Source organism: Poecilia latipinna, unplaced genomic scaffold (assembly GCF_001443285.1).
Source record: "Poecilia latipinna isolate Pla-1442-1.1 unplaced genomic scaffold, P_latipinna-1.0 Scaffold292, whole genome shotgun sequence".
NCBI lineage: Eukaryota > Metazoa > Chordata > Actinopteri > Cyprinodontiformes > Poeciliidae > Poecilia > Poecilia latipinna.
Window position 1 is genome coordinate 243,199 of NW_015112908.1, and position 21,951 is coordinate 265,149.

A 21,951-nucleotide genomic window follows, 5' to 3' on the forward strand; every position below is an offset into this window, starting at 1 on the left:
AGAGAGAGGAGGAAGTTGAAACCATCTCTTCTGTTGACCGTAATTGTCAAGGATCACATATCCAGCTCCAATGTCTCTCTTCCCAGCTATGATTAGCAGGGCTTGCCAACAACTGATGATGTCATCCAGGATATGCTACTTTGGGAAATTGTCCGAGTTGACATGCGACTGTCATACAGTAATAGTTTTCAGCCAGAGACAGCTTCACATTGGTTGCAAGACTGACTGCTACCCAAGATCCTACCTGCCCACAGCATCACCATCCACAACAACTCCCTGAAGATACGTGGCTGATATAAACTACGGCGACATTTAATTTCACTTGGGAATAAAAACATATTACTGAACTGAATTGAACATACAGCCACAGCTAGGTTGGGAAGGGTAATCAAAGCATCTATCTGTTAGAATTACACAAAGTAAAACAAAATTCTGTTTGCTAATGTTTACCACCGTATCCAACTGGTTTTATAAAGTGTTGGATCAAGAAGGATGAATTGTACCCAGTAGGGCTGCTTAACATTAGGAAACCATGCAGTGTGTGATGATGTTGCGGAAGGCTACTATTTTTAGATGACTTACGACTTAAAAAAGAAGGAAAACAATATATATATATATATATATATATATATATATATAATTTTATTTTATTTTTTCTGTGTATTCTCCTACTGGAGGATAATATAAATTGGTGTATTACATGCTGCAATTTCAGATGTATTTGTAAAATGACCTACTTCACAAACATTCATTACTTTGTCAAATAAAATTGCAGTACATTAAACGTTTGTGGTTGACAAAATGTGACAGAAGCTTAGCGGGTGTTTTCTGTTTTTAGTTGCCATGAACGGTGAAGTCGCCACCTTTGCTAACGCCTCTCTCCTGCTTCCGCCCCACTTTGGGAAAGCGGTGTCTGGCTTTGCTGCAGTCTGCTGGTCCCTTATCTCCCCAACCCCCTGAATGAAGCACAGAAAATACATAATCACAGTGCCCTGTGTCAAACTGATAACCTCCAACACCAACCAAGAAATATGTGTGTTGTGTGTATGTTTGTGCTCACGTCTTACCCCGCGTACGAATGTATGGGGACACGCATGTTGTGTCTCAGAAGTGGTGGAGTGGGGGGCGACGGGGAGAAAAGGCGGCAGAGGGGATTTGAAGAAAGAAAGGTAATGGGGTTGTGGAGGTCGCCAAATGAGTCTCAATTGTAATAATAATTTTCTTGACTGCTGTATGGAGGAGATTGGGGGATTTATGAATATAATGAGGAGAGGAGAGCCTAAGGATGATGTGTGTCATGCAAGAGTAATTGAAGAATAATTCATTTGGCTGTAAGACTTTTAACCCAGAGACAGACAGAGACAGAGAGGTTTTTTGACCTCTGGAGGGTGGGGATATCATGTCTCATTACTGGCCCAACTAGTGTCAGTGTGCCGTGACTGTCATCCTGCGCTGTTGCGGTGGTTCCTGCGTGTCTTATGTGGACGTTTGACTCAGTGCACCGAAAAAAAAAAAAAAATTGCCATCTCTCTCTATCACCTTGAGCCTTCTCTCACCACTGAGTTTGTTATCGAGACCGGCACATGCAGGATTAGCGACTGAAGGAGATTACAAAAAGAAAAGGGGAATAGAAATGGGAAAAATAAGGGATAGACAGTAGATGGGCATGGAATAGACAGAGAGAGGAGCTACCCATACACGTATGAGCGCGCACACACACACACATGCACTGCTCTGCCTTCACATTATTGCATTTTACATTTTGTTGTTTTTCCCAATCCTGCTTTAGATTCCTTTTTGCAGAAGTGACATTGAGCATGGAACATGTCAATGTCTATCTTGGAAAATACATTTCAAATGGCTGCATTGACATGATATTCACAGCTTTATTTAAAAACCAATTACTGAGTTTCCCTATCGGTGTGTTTGGGATCATTAAAAAAAAAAAAATCAACTTTAACGTATACAAATGCATCCAAAGATGACTGTTTTGTTCTCATGTGGCTAGACTACATTCTCCAAGTATTTCATTGTCTAGTCCATCAATATGTTTTGCAATAATACGGTTAGGATCTTGAGAAGGCACCATTCTGTTACTCTTGTGTTTCTTTGTTCAATACTTTGGTGACTTTGCCTTCTTGTAGGCCACCAGTCGGAGCTAAACCAGCTCATGTTAAATATACACTGATAGAGGGCAGGATTGCTTTCTAAACACAGATGGTCGGATTAAAGATGCAGCTGCTTCTCTTCATGTGTTTAATACTTTTTCCTTGTGCTATTCAACTTTACTGCGCACAACTACATTTATGATCTGATTTGTTTTGATTTCTTTGTATGGGTACATTTCTTGGGTTGTTGCCGGCATCTGGTTTAAATTTCATCTCAACGACCTCATTAGAAATATATTTCCTTGAGGAAAACATTGACATGTTCAATACCGTTTTAATTGTGTCTTCTCAGGCTTTTGCGTGTTCTTTTTGTATGATTTCAGAGAGGAGCGCAGTCATGACATACCTCTTACCCTTCTGACTGAACTGTCTTGCATGTTCCCTCTCTTTTTCTTTTTTTCTTTTTGTAGGGGGGTTGAGCATGCATGAGTGCGCACTTGTACTCACCTACTATCACCTCTGCCATTCGTCCCTCCTTTTGGCCCCCACCTCATCCTGTCTCATTCACACGGTTCCCCAACAGATACGGACAACCGAGCAAACACCTCAAAGGCACTTTGTGACTTTGACTCCTTGCTGACGACTTTAAATACACTTCAAAGCGTGTGGCTAAACTTTTATCTGGCTCCCTTAAATCTTCTAAACCAGTCTCTACTCATCCTTTCTGGTTTATGTCTCTCAAGGCTCTTACTCTTACTAAAAGGTTTTCTTACCTTTAAAAAAAATAAATAACGTACAAACATGTGTTGCCCCTTTGACAATTCATAAGCTTACCCCTGAGAAGCTGTTTTTTTTCTTTTTTTTTTGTACTGATGAAACTCACATACTAAATCTTGAAATGGACGTATTTTTTTACTGCAGCAATAAAACAGCAGCTCATATTTTCCAAAACCAGCATGTTCGCTGTTTATGAATAAAACAATGCTAGCTCTGTCTGTGCTTTTATAATCCCATGTAACTCCCTGTGAGTCGGAGACGTTGACGCTGATGGACAGTTACAACCATGAACTCATGTTATTTTGTGCCAACGCTCAAATGTGTGACATCATATCCTTTGCACGGGGTCCAGTAAGGCGTCCACTTCCTGCCTGGCGTCGTGTAAATACATGTAGTAATATCAGAGGTAGTAAAAAGTCGACTGCATGGCAGAACGCTCACAGGTGCACATGCTGTGATTTACGGTTATTGAGTGAAATAAGTTTTGAAATAAGCCTTTTCAAATGCTAAAAACTGCCCTGGCTTTGAAACAGCCAGCTATTTTTTCTTCTCTTTTTTATTTTATTTATTTATTTTTTTATTTGATCTTGGGCTCCTATTTGTCTTTGAAAGATGCAGATAATTAAAATACTCAAAATTCAAACTCTCTGGGCATCTCTTATAAATCTGTAGATGGAAATAGATGGCACATTTGCATTTCTCATTTGTTAAACTTGTATCTCAGATGAGATCTTTTTTTCCTGTTGATCCCTTGTCAGATGTGAGGAGTTTGTCTTTTGGCTTATCTGTGATGTGTTTGACTTTCATTGAAGAGATTAGATGGAATGAAACAATTGTAGCTGTTATCTAATTATTAAAATTCACATCCAGGTTCATAATTCTGAGAAGTTAGTTATTTTTTTTCTCTCTTGTTCTTCAATAATTATATATATATTTTTGTCATAATTGTTTTAAACCAGATCTAAATGTTAAACATGGCAAAAGTAAATATTTTGATGGACAGTTTTATTCAGATTCAGTAATCCTACTTCTTGTATACATTTATTATTTTCTTAAATGTTTTTCAAACATTTAAAAAAATAAATGTGACAAAAAAGCGAAAAAAAAGTGTTTTTGTCACTGTCTTCTATTTTAGAAAAATTCTGTAAAAAAACTAATTAAATTATATTTTTTTATAAAACTAATTTTACTAATTTTAAGTAAAGATGTACACTCAAGTAAAAAAGTTGCATTTTTTTTTAAATTACTGAAGAGTTTGATATTATTTATTTAATTGCTAATTTTTAGTGACACATAGATTTGCAGAAATTGGACTGAAATGTCTAATTTTTAAGTAATAACACACACACACACACACACACACACACACACACACACACACACACACACATATATATATATATATATATATATATATATAAAGTTAATCTTTTAACACTTGAGTTGATGTTTCTTCACTCTGCAGATGTTAGCATGTCTGCCCAGCATTCAGGAAGTCACTGTGCTCATTATTTGCAGTGTGTATGTGTGGCAGTTGGAGAGCGGCTGGTCCAAGAGCAGCTGGATTTTGCAGGTTTCACTGGTTTTATGAACGGCTTGAATAATGACCCCGCTCTAGCTGCCAACTTGGAGACGAAGAGGCAAACTCTGCCTGGTTACAGGCTTCCACCAACAAGTAGAAAGACCTGCCCAAATCCTCTCCGCTCTCTTACTTTGTTTGTCCCTCACTTGTTCTGTCCCTCTGTTTCACTTTTTTTTTTATTTATCTTTGCTCAGTTTCTCTCATTTTTATGCTTTCTCCTCAACATTACTTTTCTCTTTGTTGGTGCTTATTTATTCTTAGTTTACAGTAAAATTGCTGAAAACTGAAAGTTAATTAAAAAAAAAAGTAAGTAAATACAAGAACATTTACTTGCCGTATTTTTGGGAGTGTGTCAAATTGCTCTGACGCTGCTACTTGTAACTTTTAATTTCAGGGATTTTCAGCATATTTTCCTTTTTGGCAGGCATTCTTAAATTGCAGTATTTATTTTCGTGCATTGGTTTTGCTCAGATGGATTTTACAAAGTTAGAGCTGTGGCTGTGTGTCCCCTTGCTACCTCCTCCCTTCCCCATCTCCGAAAATTTGGTAGTTTTTTTTTTTCCTCCATCCTAGCTACACACACAGCCAATGACAACTCTCTCAGGTTGGCCTGATTTCTCATTGGTTTCCCACATCAATGAAACACTGCCTATTGGCTGTAGTAGAAATTCTTTTTCGGCAGAGATAAGCAGTTTTGAAGATTTGGTGAACAAATACTGCGTTTGATGTGGAGGCTTTGAAAATGTACTCCAGGCATTCCGATCACAAATACTGAATGGACATGAAAACTCTTTGTAAGACAGGGAGCATGTGAGGATGTGTGTAAAATGTGTAAAATGTGTGTGTAAAATCTTTCAATTGCATTCTCGTGGGTATATTTCTATGAATATTTGTACAGCTAGAACCTTAATCTTTAATAATGACACTAAACCTAAAGGAAGAATTATTGTAGCTTGGCTTTTGTTCCCCCCCTCACTCCTCCAAAGATGCTGAGCTCCCATTATCTGAATGTGAAGTCATGTTTATGTCCCAACAAAATGAATAATGAGGGGAGCACACAGGCGTGTACATCCTGCTCAGCCCCCAAAATGAATAATTTAACACTTGTATTCAGTGGTGACCACAGGGGCACGAGGCAGTTTGTCCGTATTTGTGATTTTCGGTGCATTTTTGTCCAAACCTCATTGTCTCCCTGAGTTTATTCATTGATAACTAGTAAGCAGTTTCTGCTATTTATTGCAGATGTCTGTTTTGCTGCTCCTTGACCCTCACAACTGGATTTTTTTAAAACCAATCTGTGCACATACAAGCCTTTTGTTTATTTCATTCATGTTGTCACTAGAGTTCAGGTGAGGATGTGCTGCATAAAAATTGCATTTCATGTTTATTTCATGCCTGAGCAGACTTTTTATGACAGGAGGTGTGGATTTTTTAAGGGTTTTCTTTTTCTTTTTTTTTTCCAAGCTTTTTAAGAAATAGTTTCCTTCAGCATGGCGCAGCGGTTTGCGCACTTAACGTGTTTGTTCGCAGCTCGTATGTTTTTAACCTCAGTGGAGGCTGGGAACAGTGTTTACATGTGTGCTTACTTCACACAGTGAGACTTGGTCCTTGTCCCCCCCCATGTGTCTTCATGCTGGTCGGTATATGTCATGCCTATGGAGCCAACAACAGGGCTCAGTGATCTTAACACCAACTGTAAGCTTGTTTTCTCTTTAGCCTCGGACATGACATTTACCTTTATGCCTCCCTGGTGGCTTCTTGAATATCATACCCCTCTTATCTCGCGTCCCCTTGTGTGTGTGTGCGTACGTGTGTGTGTAAGAGAGTTTAAGCTTGTATTTGTGTGTTTGCAGCTTTCTCCTGAATAGTTATGAGTCTGTATCTGAATCTGGACACCTGCGCTGTCTCTTCAAAAAGCCTTTGGATAGTTAAGTGAGCAGGAACACTTGCTGAACATCGTGCCAAAAGGTTGAGATTTTAACTGGGGGGTTAAGCTCAACCTTCTTTTATCAGGTATTCAGATTGGGAAGTGGGATTATTGGAAGTGGAAGGGATGAAAGGAAGAAGAAAAGCGATTGCTCATTTTGGCTCAAACCCTTTGCACCAGGCGTGCGGGTGCAGAATGGTAAACAGTAACGATAAACAATTTTGTAGCACTTATCACACTTGTTTGTGTGTGCTCTGTATTTGTTTTGTTGTATTTGATGCAGCATGTGGTAGAACACATTTCCCCTGCACACAGAAAGAAAATCCACTTTGTTCTTGCAGATGCATCATATCTACTGATGTAGCTCAGCAGAAATGCTGCATTGCTTCTATTGCTTTTTCTCTAAGGCTTATCAAAGTAAAGATGGACAAGTCCATTGTTTAGTTAATGTTTGATGTTTATGTTTATCAAGGATAATTTTTGACGACGGGTTTGTGATCCTTTTTGATAAAATGCTCATAAAATATTGTGTATCATCTCTCGTAGCTGCAAAACCTGAGTGTCCTGGATCTGCGGCACATCTCAGAACTGAACAACGAGACGGTGATGGAAGTGGTGAGAAAGTGTCGGAAGCTCAGCTCCCTAAACCTGTGCCTCAACTGGAGCATTAATGACAGGTAGGTGATGTGCATTTTCAGGTCTAATGATGCAGTGTAACTGAGCGGACTCAACAATGTCGGTTCACCTCAGTTTGATTTCTTCCAGATTAATTTAATTCATTGTTCAGTATAATTTTAATCCATCCTATTCTTAAAAACCTGTTCAGTTCTCTTGTGTCCTGAACAAATCAGATCAATGTGATTCAGTTCATTTTCATCCCATTGCATTCATTTGCTTTTTCTCCAGTTTGTTTCTGTTTAATTACATTTTATGCAGTTCAGCTTGGCGCTGTTCATGTTATTTCAAATCACTAGTTTATTACAAATCATTGGCACACAATTTTGATTTAGTTCAATTCATTTGAACTCCTCTAGGTATTTTTCCTTTGTTTTTATTCAGTTCACTTTGTTCAGTTGTATTAAATCAGTTCTAAATGTTTTATTTCAATCAAGTTTAATGACAGTCACTCCAAAACACTGACTTTGGTAAAAAAAAAAATTGGCCATTTTCACCCAGGTTAGACCTTAAACAATATTTATTTGATTTGAGTATCAAGTTCATCTTGCTTGTTAAATATATTATTTCCATGCAGAGCATCAATGCATGTCACTTAAATTGCAATACCATATTAATTATTTCCACCTTTTGCTTTGTTCTGTCCTGTTCAAATGCTTTCAGATGTATGAAATCCTCTTTAATGCCATTTCAATTTATTACTCTCATTTAGTTCAGCTCACTTAGCTCTACTCTTTACGTTAACTCAGTTTATTTTAAACAAACAATTCATATTCAATTAGATATGAACCTATTTACTTTTAAATTCACTTAGTTCATTGAGTTTTATCCAAAATAATCCAGTTTAATCCAGTTCCTTTCACATTTAAAGTCAATTGCATATGGTCTCATTCAGCCTACACATAATGTAATCTACCATCTACTTACTGATATACAAAAAGCATTACTATGTGGTGGAGCAGTAGCTAATCAAATACATTTTTTGCAAATTTGTAGACAAATTATATTAATGTTTCATTAAATTCACAAATTACGACGAATGGATGAGATTTGGATGCAAATCTTACAAACATTTCAGTTTCACTACTTTTATGTGCAACATGGAAAACTTTGTGTATTTGTCACAGAAAAAATGCCTTAAAATAGCTTAAAAATTATGGATCAACTAAAAATGCACTCACTTTGTTAAACATGTAATAATTTTTTGTCTGTCTTTGTTTTTCTGGTTTGTTTTTCTTTTTGCTCTTCCTTCTTCCTTGTTTCTTTTTGTTCGTCCCTCATTTTGGGAGAGAGTCGGCACCGTGCTTCACAGCAAGAGTAAACCTTCTCCTTTTTTATTTATTAGCTGGTGTTTTATTCATACATTTCTATTTAATCTATCGATTTACAGCTAAGGCTTGGCTGCTGACTGTATTCCCATTTTAGCCCCATGGTGTGTGAACACAATATCGGATGTACCCAGTGCATAACAACGGGTGTGTATGAATATGTGCACGTGCTTGTGTGAAATCCTTCATTTATTATTGAATGTCCAGTCAGTGTTTGGTGGGAAGGTTATGGCAAAACCTTACATGTCCCTTATCAATATTTGAAAAAGCTTAGTTTGGTAAAACTTCTGAAAAAATACAAATTTGTATTTTCAGTTTTTCACTGTTCAAACTTTATTTTAAAGCACATTTATGTTCAATCTTATTTTATTCAAGGCCACTGTGATTCCTTAATTTATTCAAATCTTAATTTACTGCAGTCATCAAGGAGATGAATGCAGCCTGGAAAATGGTGTGTGTGGTGCAGGTTCTGTTGACTGTTATGGCAGCTTACAGTGGGTATGATGCATTCTGGATAAATTAGCACAAGTAAGCAAAATGCTGAAGACCACCTTTAACTATTGAGGACTTAGAAAAATCTATCAGACACAGCAAATTTATTCCTTCCTCTACATCAATTTACTTACTTTTTCAGTGTAAAGGCCATATTTTGTAGTAGCTGATTACTGGGTTGCCTTTATGGCACTTTTTTGTACAATTTAATTAAGAGGTGCAAATAACAATAGCAACAAAAAATCTAATCTATACCCAGAAAAACACTGTATTAATATACTATTGACATTGCATAGTGGGGATGTTGTTGCTAAATGAAAAATATTAAAATTTTCAGTATCAGTAATGTGTTTAAAATGAACCCAGATAAATGATGAATTGTCAAAGAAACAGATGACATGAATAGGAAAAAAAGAACATTATGCGGAAATATTAAATCAATTTATCAAGACATTTTCAAGGACTTAATATGCAAATTGGTCTTCTAAATGGACACTATCATACAGTTCGTTATAATATAGTACACAATAGATTAAGGCCAATTTTTTTTTTTTTTTTTTTTACCAAAGTCAGTGTTTTGGAGTGACTGTCATAAAGCCCAAATCTCATTCTTGTTTGTATCCTGACCTGAAAAATCAAACAGCCATTAAACCTGACTCAGTTGCACCAGTTCTTTCAGGAGGAATGGGCCAAAATCCCAATAAACTGGTGTTAAAAGCCTGTGGAACTATTCTTCGTACATTTGAAATCATACATATTTAATGGCAATTCCATAGAATACTAAGGATAAATGTGTTTTAACCTTTAACTTTCAACAAAGTTTTGTTAAAACTTCTTCCACTCAGTTATTCTGTCATGATCTAAAGCAGAAAACGGTCTGTCTGGTTTAAAGCAGGGCAAGAAAAAAAAGCGCGATTCCTTCCCTTTTATGCTGCATATGTCAATATTTGGTTTCAAATATCTTTGTGTGGGCTTTGACAAGGTCTCAAATGGACATCAGGAAAAGTACAGAACAGAAAAAGACACAGATGTAACTTCACCAAAACGTTCAAGACGTCACAGATGGAATTTCCTTGAAGGTCTTTTAGTGATGTGCAAACTGTCAGTGTGTCTCCCAAAGAGAGATGACGAGACACTCGAAACTGGTTTATTTGCCTCAAAGTTTAAAAGGTCACGAGTTCATCAGGGTCACTACTGTTTGTAACCAACACACACACACAATCGACACACACATACACACTCAAGCTGCTTGCTTGTTGTCAGTGAAGGCGAGAATGACTCAACCCTGGTTCACATTAGCTCTCAGAGGGTAGAGCTGGGTCAGCCTGTGTCTGTTTCAAACTGATGGCAGTGTGCTGCGAACAGGTAAACAGGCAGAGGAAATGACCCCTTATTTCCAAGACCAATTTGTCCCCCAACTAGAAGCTATTGAAGATATAGAGCTCGGTGGGAGGTAAAGCACATCAGCCATTTCTTCCCCTTTCCTTCACCCCTTATTTAAACAGTGAAATAAATAAATAAACGTGGTGTCCTCTGAGGGCAACCATTGTCTCAACAACAGCAGAAAGCAGCATCCCAAAGTATGAAAGCGAGACATAATGATCAAACACCAACTTCCTATCGTCACAGTCCGATGGGTATGCTGGTGGCAGTGGGACGCCCAATTTTTTTGGTCACCGTCATTTCTTGGGGAGAGAAGAAGCGCTGTTCTGCAGGTGGGCAGTGATGATGTTGTTATGTCTCTGTTTCTTCTTCCAGACATGATGAGACTCCAAAGTGGGATTGTGTTTTTCAAATCTCATATTGTTCGGAAAATGGGGAGCGATTCATGAGCAGAGGGTAATGGGAGACCAAAGGTCTGTGTTGGCTGTTCAGAAACTCACTGAAACAAAGTTGAATAGTTTTCTCCACTTTACCCTGAAGTGTTTGGAATCTCTCCTGCTGTGTCCATCTAAAGACCTTTCCTTGTGCAAAGTGACAATATACCATCATACTATTATAATTTGTTGCAATCCAGATTAAGATTGAAACAAGTTGGGAGGCTTTAAAAAACTCTTAAGTGGATGTAGGTGAAAGTGAAGAGGCCCAGATTGTGTTTGACTCCTTGGTCAAACATAATGTCTTTGTTCGTATGTGTACTCAACCCAAGTCAACTTTATCAGCCAAAAACTCCCAGACTTAAATGCAAATCAGTAATTATCTCAAAGGTTTTTTTTTTTAGAAAATATATGTGCAACTTCTGTTCTTTTTTTTTTTTTTTAAATAAAAACTATATTTTTTTGTGTGGTTTTTAAAGATAAATTGCATTCCCCTAAAACCGCCCTGCTTTATCTGTCAAGTGACATTTTGATGGCAGCAGACTGAGGAATCCAGAGCTCTAGTTAGACATTATCTCTGTCTTTAACAATCCTGTTTTAACTTAAGCTTATTGGTAAGTCACTTTTTGGCAGCACACCATTTGGGATGTTTTAAATTATAAAAAACATAAAACAACCAACAAGCAACAAACATTAAATTTTCTCAAACATCATCATGGAAAACCATGGGCTTCTGCTTTGTGTTCTGTCAGGACTCTTGGTCGTGTCTCTCTCGTCCTGATCAGATACCAGACAAGCAGATCATACTAGTGCTGTCTGCCGAGAGGAGGATGGAAGGCGATTGGATGTTCAGCTGTTCCTCATTTGGAGTTCAAAATCAGTCTGAAACACTATCTTCCTAAAGATTAAATAAGATTTTGCTGAACAAAAGTCCAACCAAATTATGAACGAGTGGATCAAACTTGTTTGTGCACATGATCGGACACAGCTTCTGGTTAATCGGGTTGGCTGGTCTGTGGCTACATCACTGGGTCAGTCTCTCTGGCTTACACTTACTTCTGTGTCTTCTGTCTTCTTTCATCACTCCAATTCACCTCAGGTCTTAGAAATACAGCAAAGACTGAGTTTTATGCCTGTTAGCTGTTAGAAAAAATGTTTTTTGAAACCCTTGGTTACCTTTTTCTGTACTCTGCGTAGTTCTAAAACCTGTCAAATAATGTGTGACTTTAAAATAAATACACACCTATCTGCTGATGTACAACATTTTCAAGTATTTTGATCAGACGTAGCTGATTGGTCTGTTGCTCCCCAGTAAAGTCAAAATGACAATTTTTAAGCAAAGATGTGAAAGCTGAACATGTTTGAGAGGAGTAGGGAAAAGATTTATGTCCATTCTCTCTCTGATTATATGTGGGTTTGTGTGCAGGCTTTGGTCAGTTTGCCTTGCAGTATTTCCTGAAACCAAATTCATGGATTAAGTGAGTCATTTTATTTTATGAGGCCTCTATTGTTGGAGGCTGGGTGTTTCCCAACAACTCAGACGGTCTCACCCCACTTCCTCCCTTCCCCTGTTTATTCATCTGTCTTTCTGCCAGCTTCATTCAAACAAGGGAAAATCAATATTCATCCATTTTACCTCCTTTGCATTTTACTCGAGGCCAACATTTGCTGCATATCTCCATCACTTACTGGACGAGCATCACAAATCAGCGCTCAAATTGGCTGTTTTACATTTTTGTCCCCTCCTACGGAAATCAGGCTAGATGAAGGATTACAGAAACGCTCTCCCCCATGACTTGGGGAAGCTTATAAAGGAGGAAATAATTGGGGAAGTATTCTCCCAGAAGCAAGCCATTCCAGAAACATTTTCACATTCGCAGGTGTTTGCACTGGAAATGCTTTCCAAATAGCCTCTGCTCCAGCCAACTGGCAGTTGTCACAATGCCCGCAGAAGTGTTAAACCTTCAAATCAGATGCTTTTGTGATAAATCAGTGTGATCAATGATGTGTCAAATGATCATTTGTTTCTCTTCTTTGCTCAAACCGATCACTTTTTATACGTCAACATTTGAATGGTATGTTTTATAATATTTAAAGGTGCGTCAGTTCAGTAAAAAGGATTTCTTGTTTGACGTTATTATCGAGTTGGAGTTCAAGTGACACCAAAGTGAAATGGTGACGTTATTGTCAGTATGTTATGTTTTACATATTGCTTCCATTAACTCCCATAACAAAAGAACAGTGTGACTGTAAACAACCTCTTTGTTCTGTTTTGCTACCTGTAAATGATTGGGCAATAAATAGAAGTTGTTGCTATGATTACAATATCAAAATATGACTTTAGAAATGTTAAAATGTATGTCCAACAGTTGAAGTCCTCCTATATTTACTTCTAACAATGACTCGTGGATTTGCATCCGAGTATAGAGTTGACATGAAATAACAGGTCCCATTTACTTTCAGTATATTTGTTTTGCATGTTTTTATTGTTTTTATGAAAATTACTACCATGTCAAACTTACACTACATACAAATGGTAGTACGAGATAAATAACACAAACATAGTGATTTTTTTCCCCCTCTGGTAAATTAAAATCAAGATATCAGAATTCCTCAATATTAAGGTGTAAAGCCTGTAAAGAAGCAAAGATAACAGGATATTTGTGTCAATCTTTTAATCCTGTTTTGTACAATTTTCCCTACTTGTGTCAATTACACTTGACATTTCTTAACCAAGACTTAAAGTACTTAATTATCAAAGGGGAACTGAGAGTGTTTCATTATTGAAGGCTCACACTTCTCAGGCTCCCTGGAAAGGTTTGGTTGTCGGGCTACTTGTGTTTTATGGGTCGGGAGGAGACTTTTGCTCCCAAGGCATTTTGTGGGCTTCTGCCGCAGGAGTATGGGGTGCCGGAAATCCTCTGTAAAGCTTTCCGGTCCTTTTATAACTGAAGTAAAATCTGTGTCTGCATTCTCGATTATTGTGGGTAGACTCTGCTGGGGCAAATCCTTGTTCTAGATTCTATTTGTAAAAGTTGCAAACGGCACCTGCAGGCATAGTTGTGAGAGGAAGGTGTCTGGTTTGGGAACACCATGGTCTCATCTTTGCAAATAGTGTATTTTTGTTGGCATTTTCAGGCCTGGATCTTCAGCATGCACTGAGGTGGTTTGCAGCCAACTGTGAAAGGGCTGGGATGAAAATAATTCCCTCTAAATTTATGGCGATGGTTCTCAACAGGATATATGTTTACTGCTCCCTCCCAGTTGGGAAGCGGTCTCTGCTTCAAGCAAAGAGTTTAGCTATCTTAGTGCGATGGGCACAAGTGAGTGTGGTAGATGGATAGACAAATTTGGGTTACATGTACAAATGCTGGAGCTGCCCCAAGTGTTTTGTGGTGCAGAAAGAGCAGAGCCAAGAAGCAATGCTCTAGATTTTCCTGTTTGTCTTGTTAAGTTTTCAAAAAAATTTGCACATTTGCTTAATTAAGGAGATGTGAGTCAGCTGGTTCCTTCACTTATATTTAAAAGAAGAATCAAGGTACGAAGTACATACTCAGAAACGAGGACCAGTTCCAGACAGGAAAAGGTAATGAATTAACTGTCAGTCTCAGTTTTATACTTTATTTTTTACGTCAACAAATTACGATGGTGCATTCGTCCATAATTATTTCCTGACCTAAATAAATACATCACTGACTTTTGTACCTCAACAGTCTATGTTCCAACTCTGACTTATGGTTATGAGATGTACATCACAGTCAAAAGAACTAGATTCTGAATACAGGTGGCTGTTATGGTGGTCTGGTCATCCGATCAGGAAGCATACTGGCTGCCTGCTGTTGCACTTTTTTGGTGACATTTAGAGAAGCTGCACTCCTATCATATATTAAGAATGGTCATATTTACAGCTAAAGGGACTATAAAACTGATGCAAAACAATGCTGCACAATAACAACTGGCAGGATTTCTTTTACAAAAGATATCACTGTCTCTGCTTTGGGAGATCAACAAGTTGTAATGTTTTACAATCTGAAACTGTCACATCCCCCACCGCTGTTTGAAACTATGTCATTTAATAAGCTGTCTAATTTGTTCAATCAGAGTTTATTAATTCCACCCACCCTTCATTATTTCCACCCACCTTTGAGATTCAGGTTGAATAGTTTCAGCAGCATGTTGGAGCCACCCTTACTGATGGCTTCAACATCTGGTGCTGAGCCTCCTCTGTTTAGTCTATTTGAATTACAAAAGGGAAACAGTCACATCCTGATGTAAATGTCCTTTTAAGAATCATAATTACAATATATTTCTCCAGGTTCTTGACACCACTGAATTCCTGGCACAGCTCTGAAGCCACAAACTCCCTTTCTGATTATGCGTGTGCAAAGAAAATACAACAACATTAGTTTCATGAGTTAGCACCTTCTAAAAGCTTACAGTTAGGGTTATAGTTGCACGTAAGAACTGATAAAGGCCCCGGGTTAGGGCTAGTGATATTTCTCCTTGATCAGACGCAGCTAATCTTTTTGAAACGTATATAATATATGTGGTAAATCTCAAACATGAGATTATTTGAAGGGTTTACATCTGATTTCAAAGCCTCAGCTTGGTACTACACTCACATTTCCTCTCACAAACTATTTCAGGTTATCTCCTTCTCTTTGGGTTTTTGTCAGATTTGTCTCAAAATGTCACGGAAAATGTCAGCGTAGCCTGAATGAGACATTTGTCCTTGTCTTGTTTCTTTACCACCTGTCTGTCCTGATTTGAGGAGGGCTGCTGTGGAGCCTTCTCTTGTGCTTGTCACTTTTCTTTTCTCTCTGCCTGTATTTTCACACATCCTGCACAGAAGAAGGTTTTCTTTTATTCTCTTCCGGCTGGGAATTTGAGCCCCCGACTCCTCACTGTATTTGTATGATTTGTAAATTAGCAACCCGGGCTTTTCTTTTATTTACTCAGGCTTGCTGTGTTGGAGCAGATTGGCTGTCAGCAAAGATCAGAGTCCTGCTTAGCAGAGTGAATACACAAGTAGAACCAGTGTTGCCCAGTTGTCAAACACGATGTGAAGAAAAGGTCCGGGAATAAAAACCTTGAGGACTAATGGAGACAGAGTGATTAGGCACGGCAGATGAACCTGTATGCATGCAGCATATTTACTCTTCATCTCTTTCTCGGTTACACCTTTCATTTCAGATTTTAGACTCTTTGCTCTGCCTCTCTTTCACACTTCGGCTACCCTCTCTGTTTATTCTTCCTTTCTGTCATGCGCACAAAGACGGGGGCGATTGTTTCTGGCAGGTTGCTTGTGAAAGTGTGCTGTGATAAACATGCTGCCGTGGTTATTAATTTTGAGTAAAGGCGTCGTCAGACTTGGGTGCCTTGATAAGTATCGGAGACGGAGAAACGTTTGTGGCACGGCACAGACACACAATGAAGGCAAGCAGCTGGAGCTTATGGACTGCTGCTGTTGTGTTCAGGCACAGATCCGAAGTCAAGTTGCACTTCTCTGCCTGCACTCCCTGAAATAAAATCCAAATCCAACCTTTTATTTGTGTATATATTTCTAGTAGGGATGCAAATCACATTTTAAGGAAAAATAGATCTTTAACTATCTATTTTCCCAAATGTCACACATTTTGGTACATGTAGTATTTCTCTTTCAAATGACACTTTTGTATGTTGAGTAAAGTTTTTAAAAAACTTGAATCCATGACATTTTTGTTTCTCTGGACTATGTGGCCATTTTCTCTTGGCCGCTCTTCAGAATGTGAGTTGTGTGATTAGAGTGCCAGTATTTCTGCAAATCAAAAGGTTTTAATAAAGATAAACTGGCAAGCATTGAGAAATGAAAGAACATAGACTGTGTTCTGTTTTACACCACAGTGTACAGAAAAGATTTCCCGGTTAAGCAGTGTTATGTGCTAACAAGAACAAAAATATTACTGATTTGATGCTTTTTTTTTTGCTTTTTTTTTTTTGTTGCTTTTTTTCTTTTTTTCTTGAAAGATATAAAAAAATATTTTCTGACAAATTCCACTGTGACTCATCGAAATTCATTACTAGGGAAACCTGGGCATCTTACAGCTGTTGAACCAAATGTCTGTGTGGAGTCATCTTTTATGAGTCATTAATCTGACACTGAAATGTCGCTAAAAATCTATGTTAACCAAATTTATTGAAGTGCAACACTAAGATTATTGGTTTCATTTGATACTCTCTGCCAGACATGGAGAAGAATTGCATCAGTGATGCAGAAGAAAAGCAGAGTAGTTCATTTTTAATGCAAGATGTCTGCTGGCTGAGCGTCTTTAAGATGAGGGTTATATTCCCCACCCCTGTGCATGTTCCAGCTTGTTAGGGAGTGAAGGTCATTTTATTTTCTACTCCCATTTTATTTTTAAGAATCTTTATAATTTTGTACCTGTAAATTAAATTGACTGACGCCAAAACATTGTTGGCATTTCTATGTTTTTGTCATCCAAATTTGCCCTTTGTTTTATTTTGTGCTCTTGCCCAGGGAGCGCCACTGCCTCTTCTCTGCCCAGAGACGCTCCTGCATTGTTGCGGTGCATATGTGTTCACTCAGCAGCTGAGTGTCTGGGTCATTTACAGTGATCCAAGTCACTCACAATAACCAGCTATGTAATGTAATCATGCACAAATGTTCTCATGAAGTGCTCTGCCGGCCAGAAAGCAAAGCAGTGGTCTGTAGTTGGCAGCACCTCTATGGAGGCTCTCCGATGTTCTTCAGAGGAGAGGGCAAAATTCTCCTATTTAATTCGTCAGCTTTACAAATTACTTGTAGAGCTCAGTTCTCTACCTTCCTTCCTCAAGAGTTTTTGTTCATTGTGCATTTAATTGTCCTCCTAAGAAACGCTTGGTTAAATTGGGCACAAAATGGTGCAAATGGGATATTAAATTGAGTCTGACACAGTTATGCAGATGTAAAAAGTTCAGTGTATGAGTAATTCTCCTTTTTAGCAAGCCAAATTGGTTTCGGGTTTGTGGAAGCGTTTCTGTTTTTCTGGTCCAGATTGCTGTGTCCGACTTTGTTTTGTGAATATGTTTGGCTTACAGGTGGCACACAGCAGGGGCTCTGGCTTATTATGGTAATCTATACTGTGGGGTCAGAAAACGGCCAGTGTGATCTAAATGGTAAAGAGACCACGGGGCTTGGCTGCCCTTGTTGCACCATGCTGGAAACCTGGCGTTTAGCCTCCATTTGAGGAGCAGAACTGTAATTTTTTATTTTTATTTTTTGTCTTTTTGAATAAAACAAAAGGCATATTCTATTATATGCTCATTTCTTTATCATCAAATGAGCACATGTCTTCATGGCCTTGTTCCACCTCACTACCTCTTTCTATAATAGTCCTTTATTCTTTTCTTGTGTAGCTGTGCTTCCCCTCTTTCCTTCCTGTCCCCACTTCCCTCCTTGCCTTCCCTCCCTGAGCATTGCCCCCGCTCCCCATGTTGCTCTGATTTGTGTGATCTGCCTCCTTCTTACCCACAGCACATCCGCCCGCCCCACAAATGAGAGCAAAGGGGAGAACACGACTCGGGGCCCAAGGAGCAGGGTGTAATGAAGCCTGCCGTAATGAATTTACTGCTTTCCATTGAGCCGCACCGTCCCATGTGACGGACCGGCACCTCGGCCATTGTGTCGGAGGCCTCCCTCTGCTCTGCTACCTGTTTGTCTGACACCTTTGTAATTAGCCGCTGCTATTCATGAGAGTAATTGCGTATTAAAGGGAGCATTCTGTTTCGGAAGTCTCCAAAGTGAACATTTTTATGCAAATGTTCAAAATCGGGCTTAGATTAAGAAAATTACTAAAGGTTTTTTAAGGTGTGGAGAAACAGAAGAAAGGCATTTTCTACCAAATAAGAAGAAAAGAAAGTGAGGGTATCACAGCATACTAAATAGATGAAGGGGACTCAGTGTCTGCTCTGATTTGTTTGGTGGGATATATGTCTCTAGGGGTGAAGCTTTTTACTGTGTGGCTGATTTGCTTTTTTAAATTGGTATTTTAAGCAGTGCTCTGTGGTGGGACTTCAATAACAAAGTAAATTGGAGTTATTACTTGCTTCTGTTGCTCACCTGGTTTATAGCAGATGCTCTTTGGGACAAATAGTCTATTAATTGGTCTTTTTCTCACCTGTGGCACCTTCCAAATGTGTCGATCCCCCAAAATGTTCTAAAGTAAATGTACCTGTAATTTAATTGTTTAATACTAGAAAATATAAACTGAAATGCTTCACCAGACACAAAATCTGTTTGTTTTTTTTGCCATTAGTCTCCAGACTTAAATCCTGTATAAAACCCAGGGAGTAACCTGAAGAGAATGAAATTACATTTGACGATCTGGAGCGGTGGTGTCCAAATGTTTTGCCACTTGGGCAACACAGCCACAAAAACTGTATACTTTGAAAAGGAAAATGTGTTTTGTGAAACGTATCTTTTTTTTTTTTTTGCACCAATTGATCTGATGTTCCGGCAGATCAAATTTGATCAAGATTGAGTTGCAGTTGAGGTTGCACAAAATCATCACAATTGCTGCAAATGAGCCACAGGCTGCACTTTGGAAACACCTGATCTACAGTGATATGCAAAGAGAAATGGTCATAGTGTTCTTGCTCTCTATGCTCCAGTGCTATCAACTGTTATAGGAGAAGATTCTCCTATAGGTGCGCTTCTGTTGCCAAAAGGAGGAGTATTAAGAGTGTTTTGCCAGCAGTTGTGACATTTCTTATTTACTAAGTTACAGTGAATTCTTCATGTAAAATGTTCCTCTTTTCGACAGCCTATTTAATTTATGCAGTGGGAGGTTGTGCTACAGGCATAATGGCTATGTTTATTATTTACAAGAAGTGCTGATAATTATGGTGGCTAATACATTCTGCTTTTATCTAGTCTTTCAACGAGATCTTGAACTCAATATCCTGCTGCATTGTTTACTGAGACCAGGCAAATGTCCCTTTTTAATGAGAAAAGTTTAATTATTTGTTAAAGAAATACAGGCTTTCAGGTTTCTAGAGCGTGAGTTCAGGAACTCCTGGAAAGTTGCCTCTTTTCTGGAAACTTATCCTCATTTCAGTCGAGCCCCTTGTGTCAGTGAGGTAAACATGAAATCCAAAGCAGACGGTGTACCTTCGTGGAGTCTTTGCTGAAGACCTTTTTAGGCTGAAATGATATTCTTGTTTTGTCGAGTGGTTAATTTCGACTGTCTGAGATCACCTTTTATAGATGGGTCTGTACTCAAAAAGATGATTCAGTAAGAGCCATTTGTTGTTGAAATTCCAGTAATTTTTCAGTTAATTAATGAACTTTTTTCAGTTTTGTCAACCTTTCAGAGAGGTCTGGTCATAACTTTGGCATAAAACCAGTTTTTGTCTGAACTGTCTGGCAGCACACAAATGAGACTGCTGTCATCTCCCTTAATATTCCGGGGTCGGCAGGTGTGTTCAGCGTCTCACATTAAAGTTCACATTTTACAATCTATAAGTGATAAACACCTTTGACTTTTAAACATTTACTTTGTTGGATTTGAAGAGGATTTGGACTTATCTGATCTTCAGCTCTTAAAGTGTGCTGAAGCTCCTGTGTGTGTGTTTTCTCTTTTCTTTTTGCTGTCGGAGGTCTGCTTCCATTATGTACTAAGCCTTTGTCAGATTGCAAGGCTGTGAAGCAGTCCCCTATCTCCGACGGTAACAGTGGTTTTCAAGTCCCAGTCTATTCAGCTCACGCCGCCACCCTTCAGAGACTGGTAATAACTATTTGCTCTGGCTTATACATTCTCACCCCTTGACTTACATTCTTTTTTTTTTTTTACTTGTTTTCTCCCCTCTTCTCATTCATCCTCCCCCATTTACTGGGTCCACAATTCCTTCCCTCAATCGATTTGTCCTTTCCTCGCTCCATCCTTACCACCTTGACGTCATCTTTTCTTTTGTCCAGGCTGTGACTGCCTGAACTGTTCTTTGCTCCAAAGTCCTGTCAGAGCACCAATAAACCAGCCACTAATAAAAAAAATGTCCATATAGTCAAGCCGCTATAAGCAAGAATTTTGTAAGTGTATTTCAATGTGAAGCTGCAGCCCTTTGGTAACGTGTGTATATTGGGAGTATCTCCCTTTCCGATCGTCTTAATCTTCAATAAGGTTGTAAAGTCTGGTGGGAAATCTGTTGGCAGCAGATTCAGATGATTACGGAAACTGTTGTCTAGTGGGAGGCAGTAAAAAGGGTTGTGGTGGTGTGAAGGGGTTAGAGCAGGAGCTTGCCATAACCCGAGGAGAGTAAAAATATGAATAGACTGTGGTCTCTGTGACCTTGCGGTATGAGGTTTCGTGCCCCATGGTTAGCAAAATGGGAAAACAATTCAAGCATTTGCTGAGACACACACACGCGCGCACACACGCATACACACAAATATAATAGTACAGCAAAGCAAAAAGCACAAAATACATTTGGTCTTTGACTCTTGCACAGGCAGTAAAATTTTCTAAATTGGATTCTTCCTCAAAGGACCTATCCAGCCTTTCTGACAGCGAAAATAATCCTAATAACAGTTAAAAATAAAGTTTTCTGAGCCCCCTTTCACATTATTTTTATTCATTCTGTAGCCTTAAACCATTTTGCCTTTCTTTATACTTATTATTTTCTATAAATCCAGTCATGAGTTTTACTATATTTATCAGAAAAAAAGAACAAGATGCTATTGAATAAAGTTAGGGATTCACTTATAATGCTTTTGGAAGCTCTGCCCTAAAAGGTCCCTGAACTTATTAGGATTTTTAAATTGTTTGAGAATTGGCCTCAGCTAGTACCACTTTGATTCCCATTACAGTTAATAATATATGCTGAAAAAAAAATAGATATACTTTATCATTTATTTATAAAACCCTTCTGCCTGTTGCAGTTGTACATGTCTGTTGTTTAAAATGTAGTAAAGAGAAAATAAATCTCCCAAAAAATCTGGTTTTCGTTTTTCTTTTGCTCCCTTTGGTGTAAGGATTCAAACTGTTCACTCAGGAAAAGGAAATCAGTCTCCATTATTGATAGTTAATACCTGAGGCCATCAGCTCTGAGTATTTGTATTTTCGTCTGGATAAACCGGTTACACTTTTTTAATGTATAAAATAAAGGAAGAGCCAACAAGATGCTACAGTGTACGTAATCTAAGCACTTAAAATTACTGGTAAAACAGAGTTTACAGATATTTCAACTACTATATCATTGTAGTCTGTCG

The 21,951-nt window shown here is 38.4% G+C and overlaps 1 protein-coding gene across 1 annotated transcript in view; it reads left to right on the plus strand.

Moving 5' to 3' along the window:
- The window catches only part of fbxl17 (F-box and leucine-rich repeat protein 17), a 232,957-nt gene that overhangs the window by 89,553 nt on the left and 121,453 nt on the right, over positions 1–21,951 (plus strand). Inside the window, exon 8 of the mRNA XM_015034258.1 lies at positions 6,941–7,071. Within this exon, the coding sequence (XP_014889744.1) occupies positions 6,941–7,071 (131 nt within the window). The remainder of the gene's footprint in view (positions 1–6,940; positions 7,072–21,951) is intronic.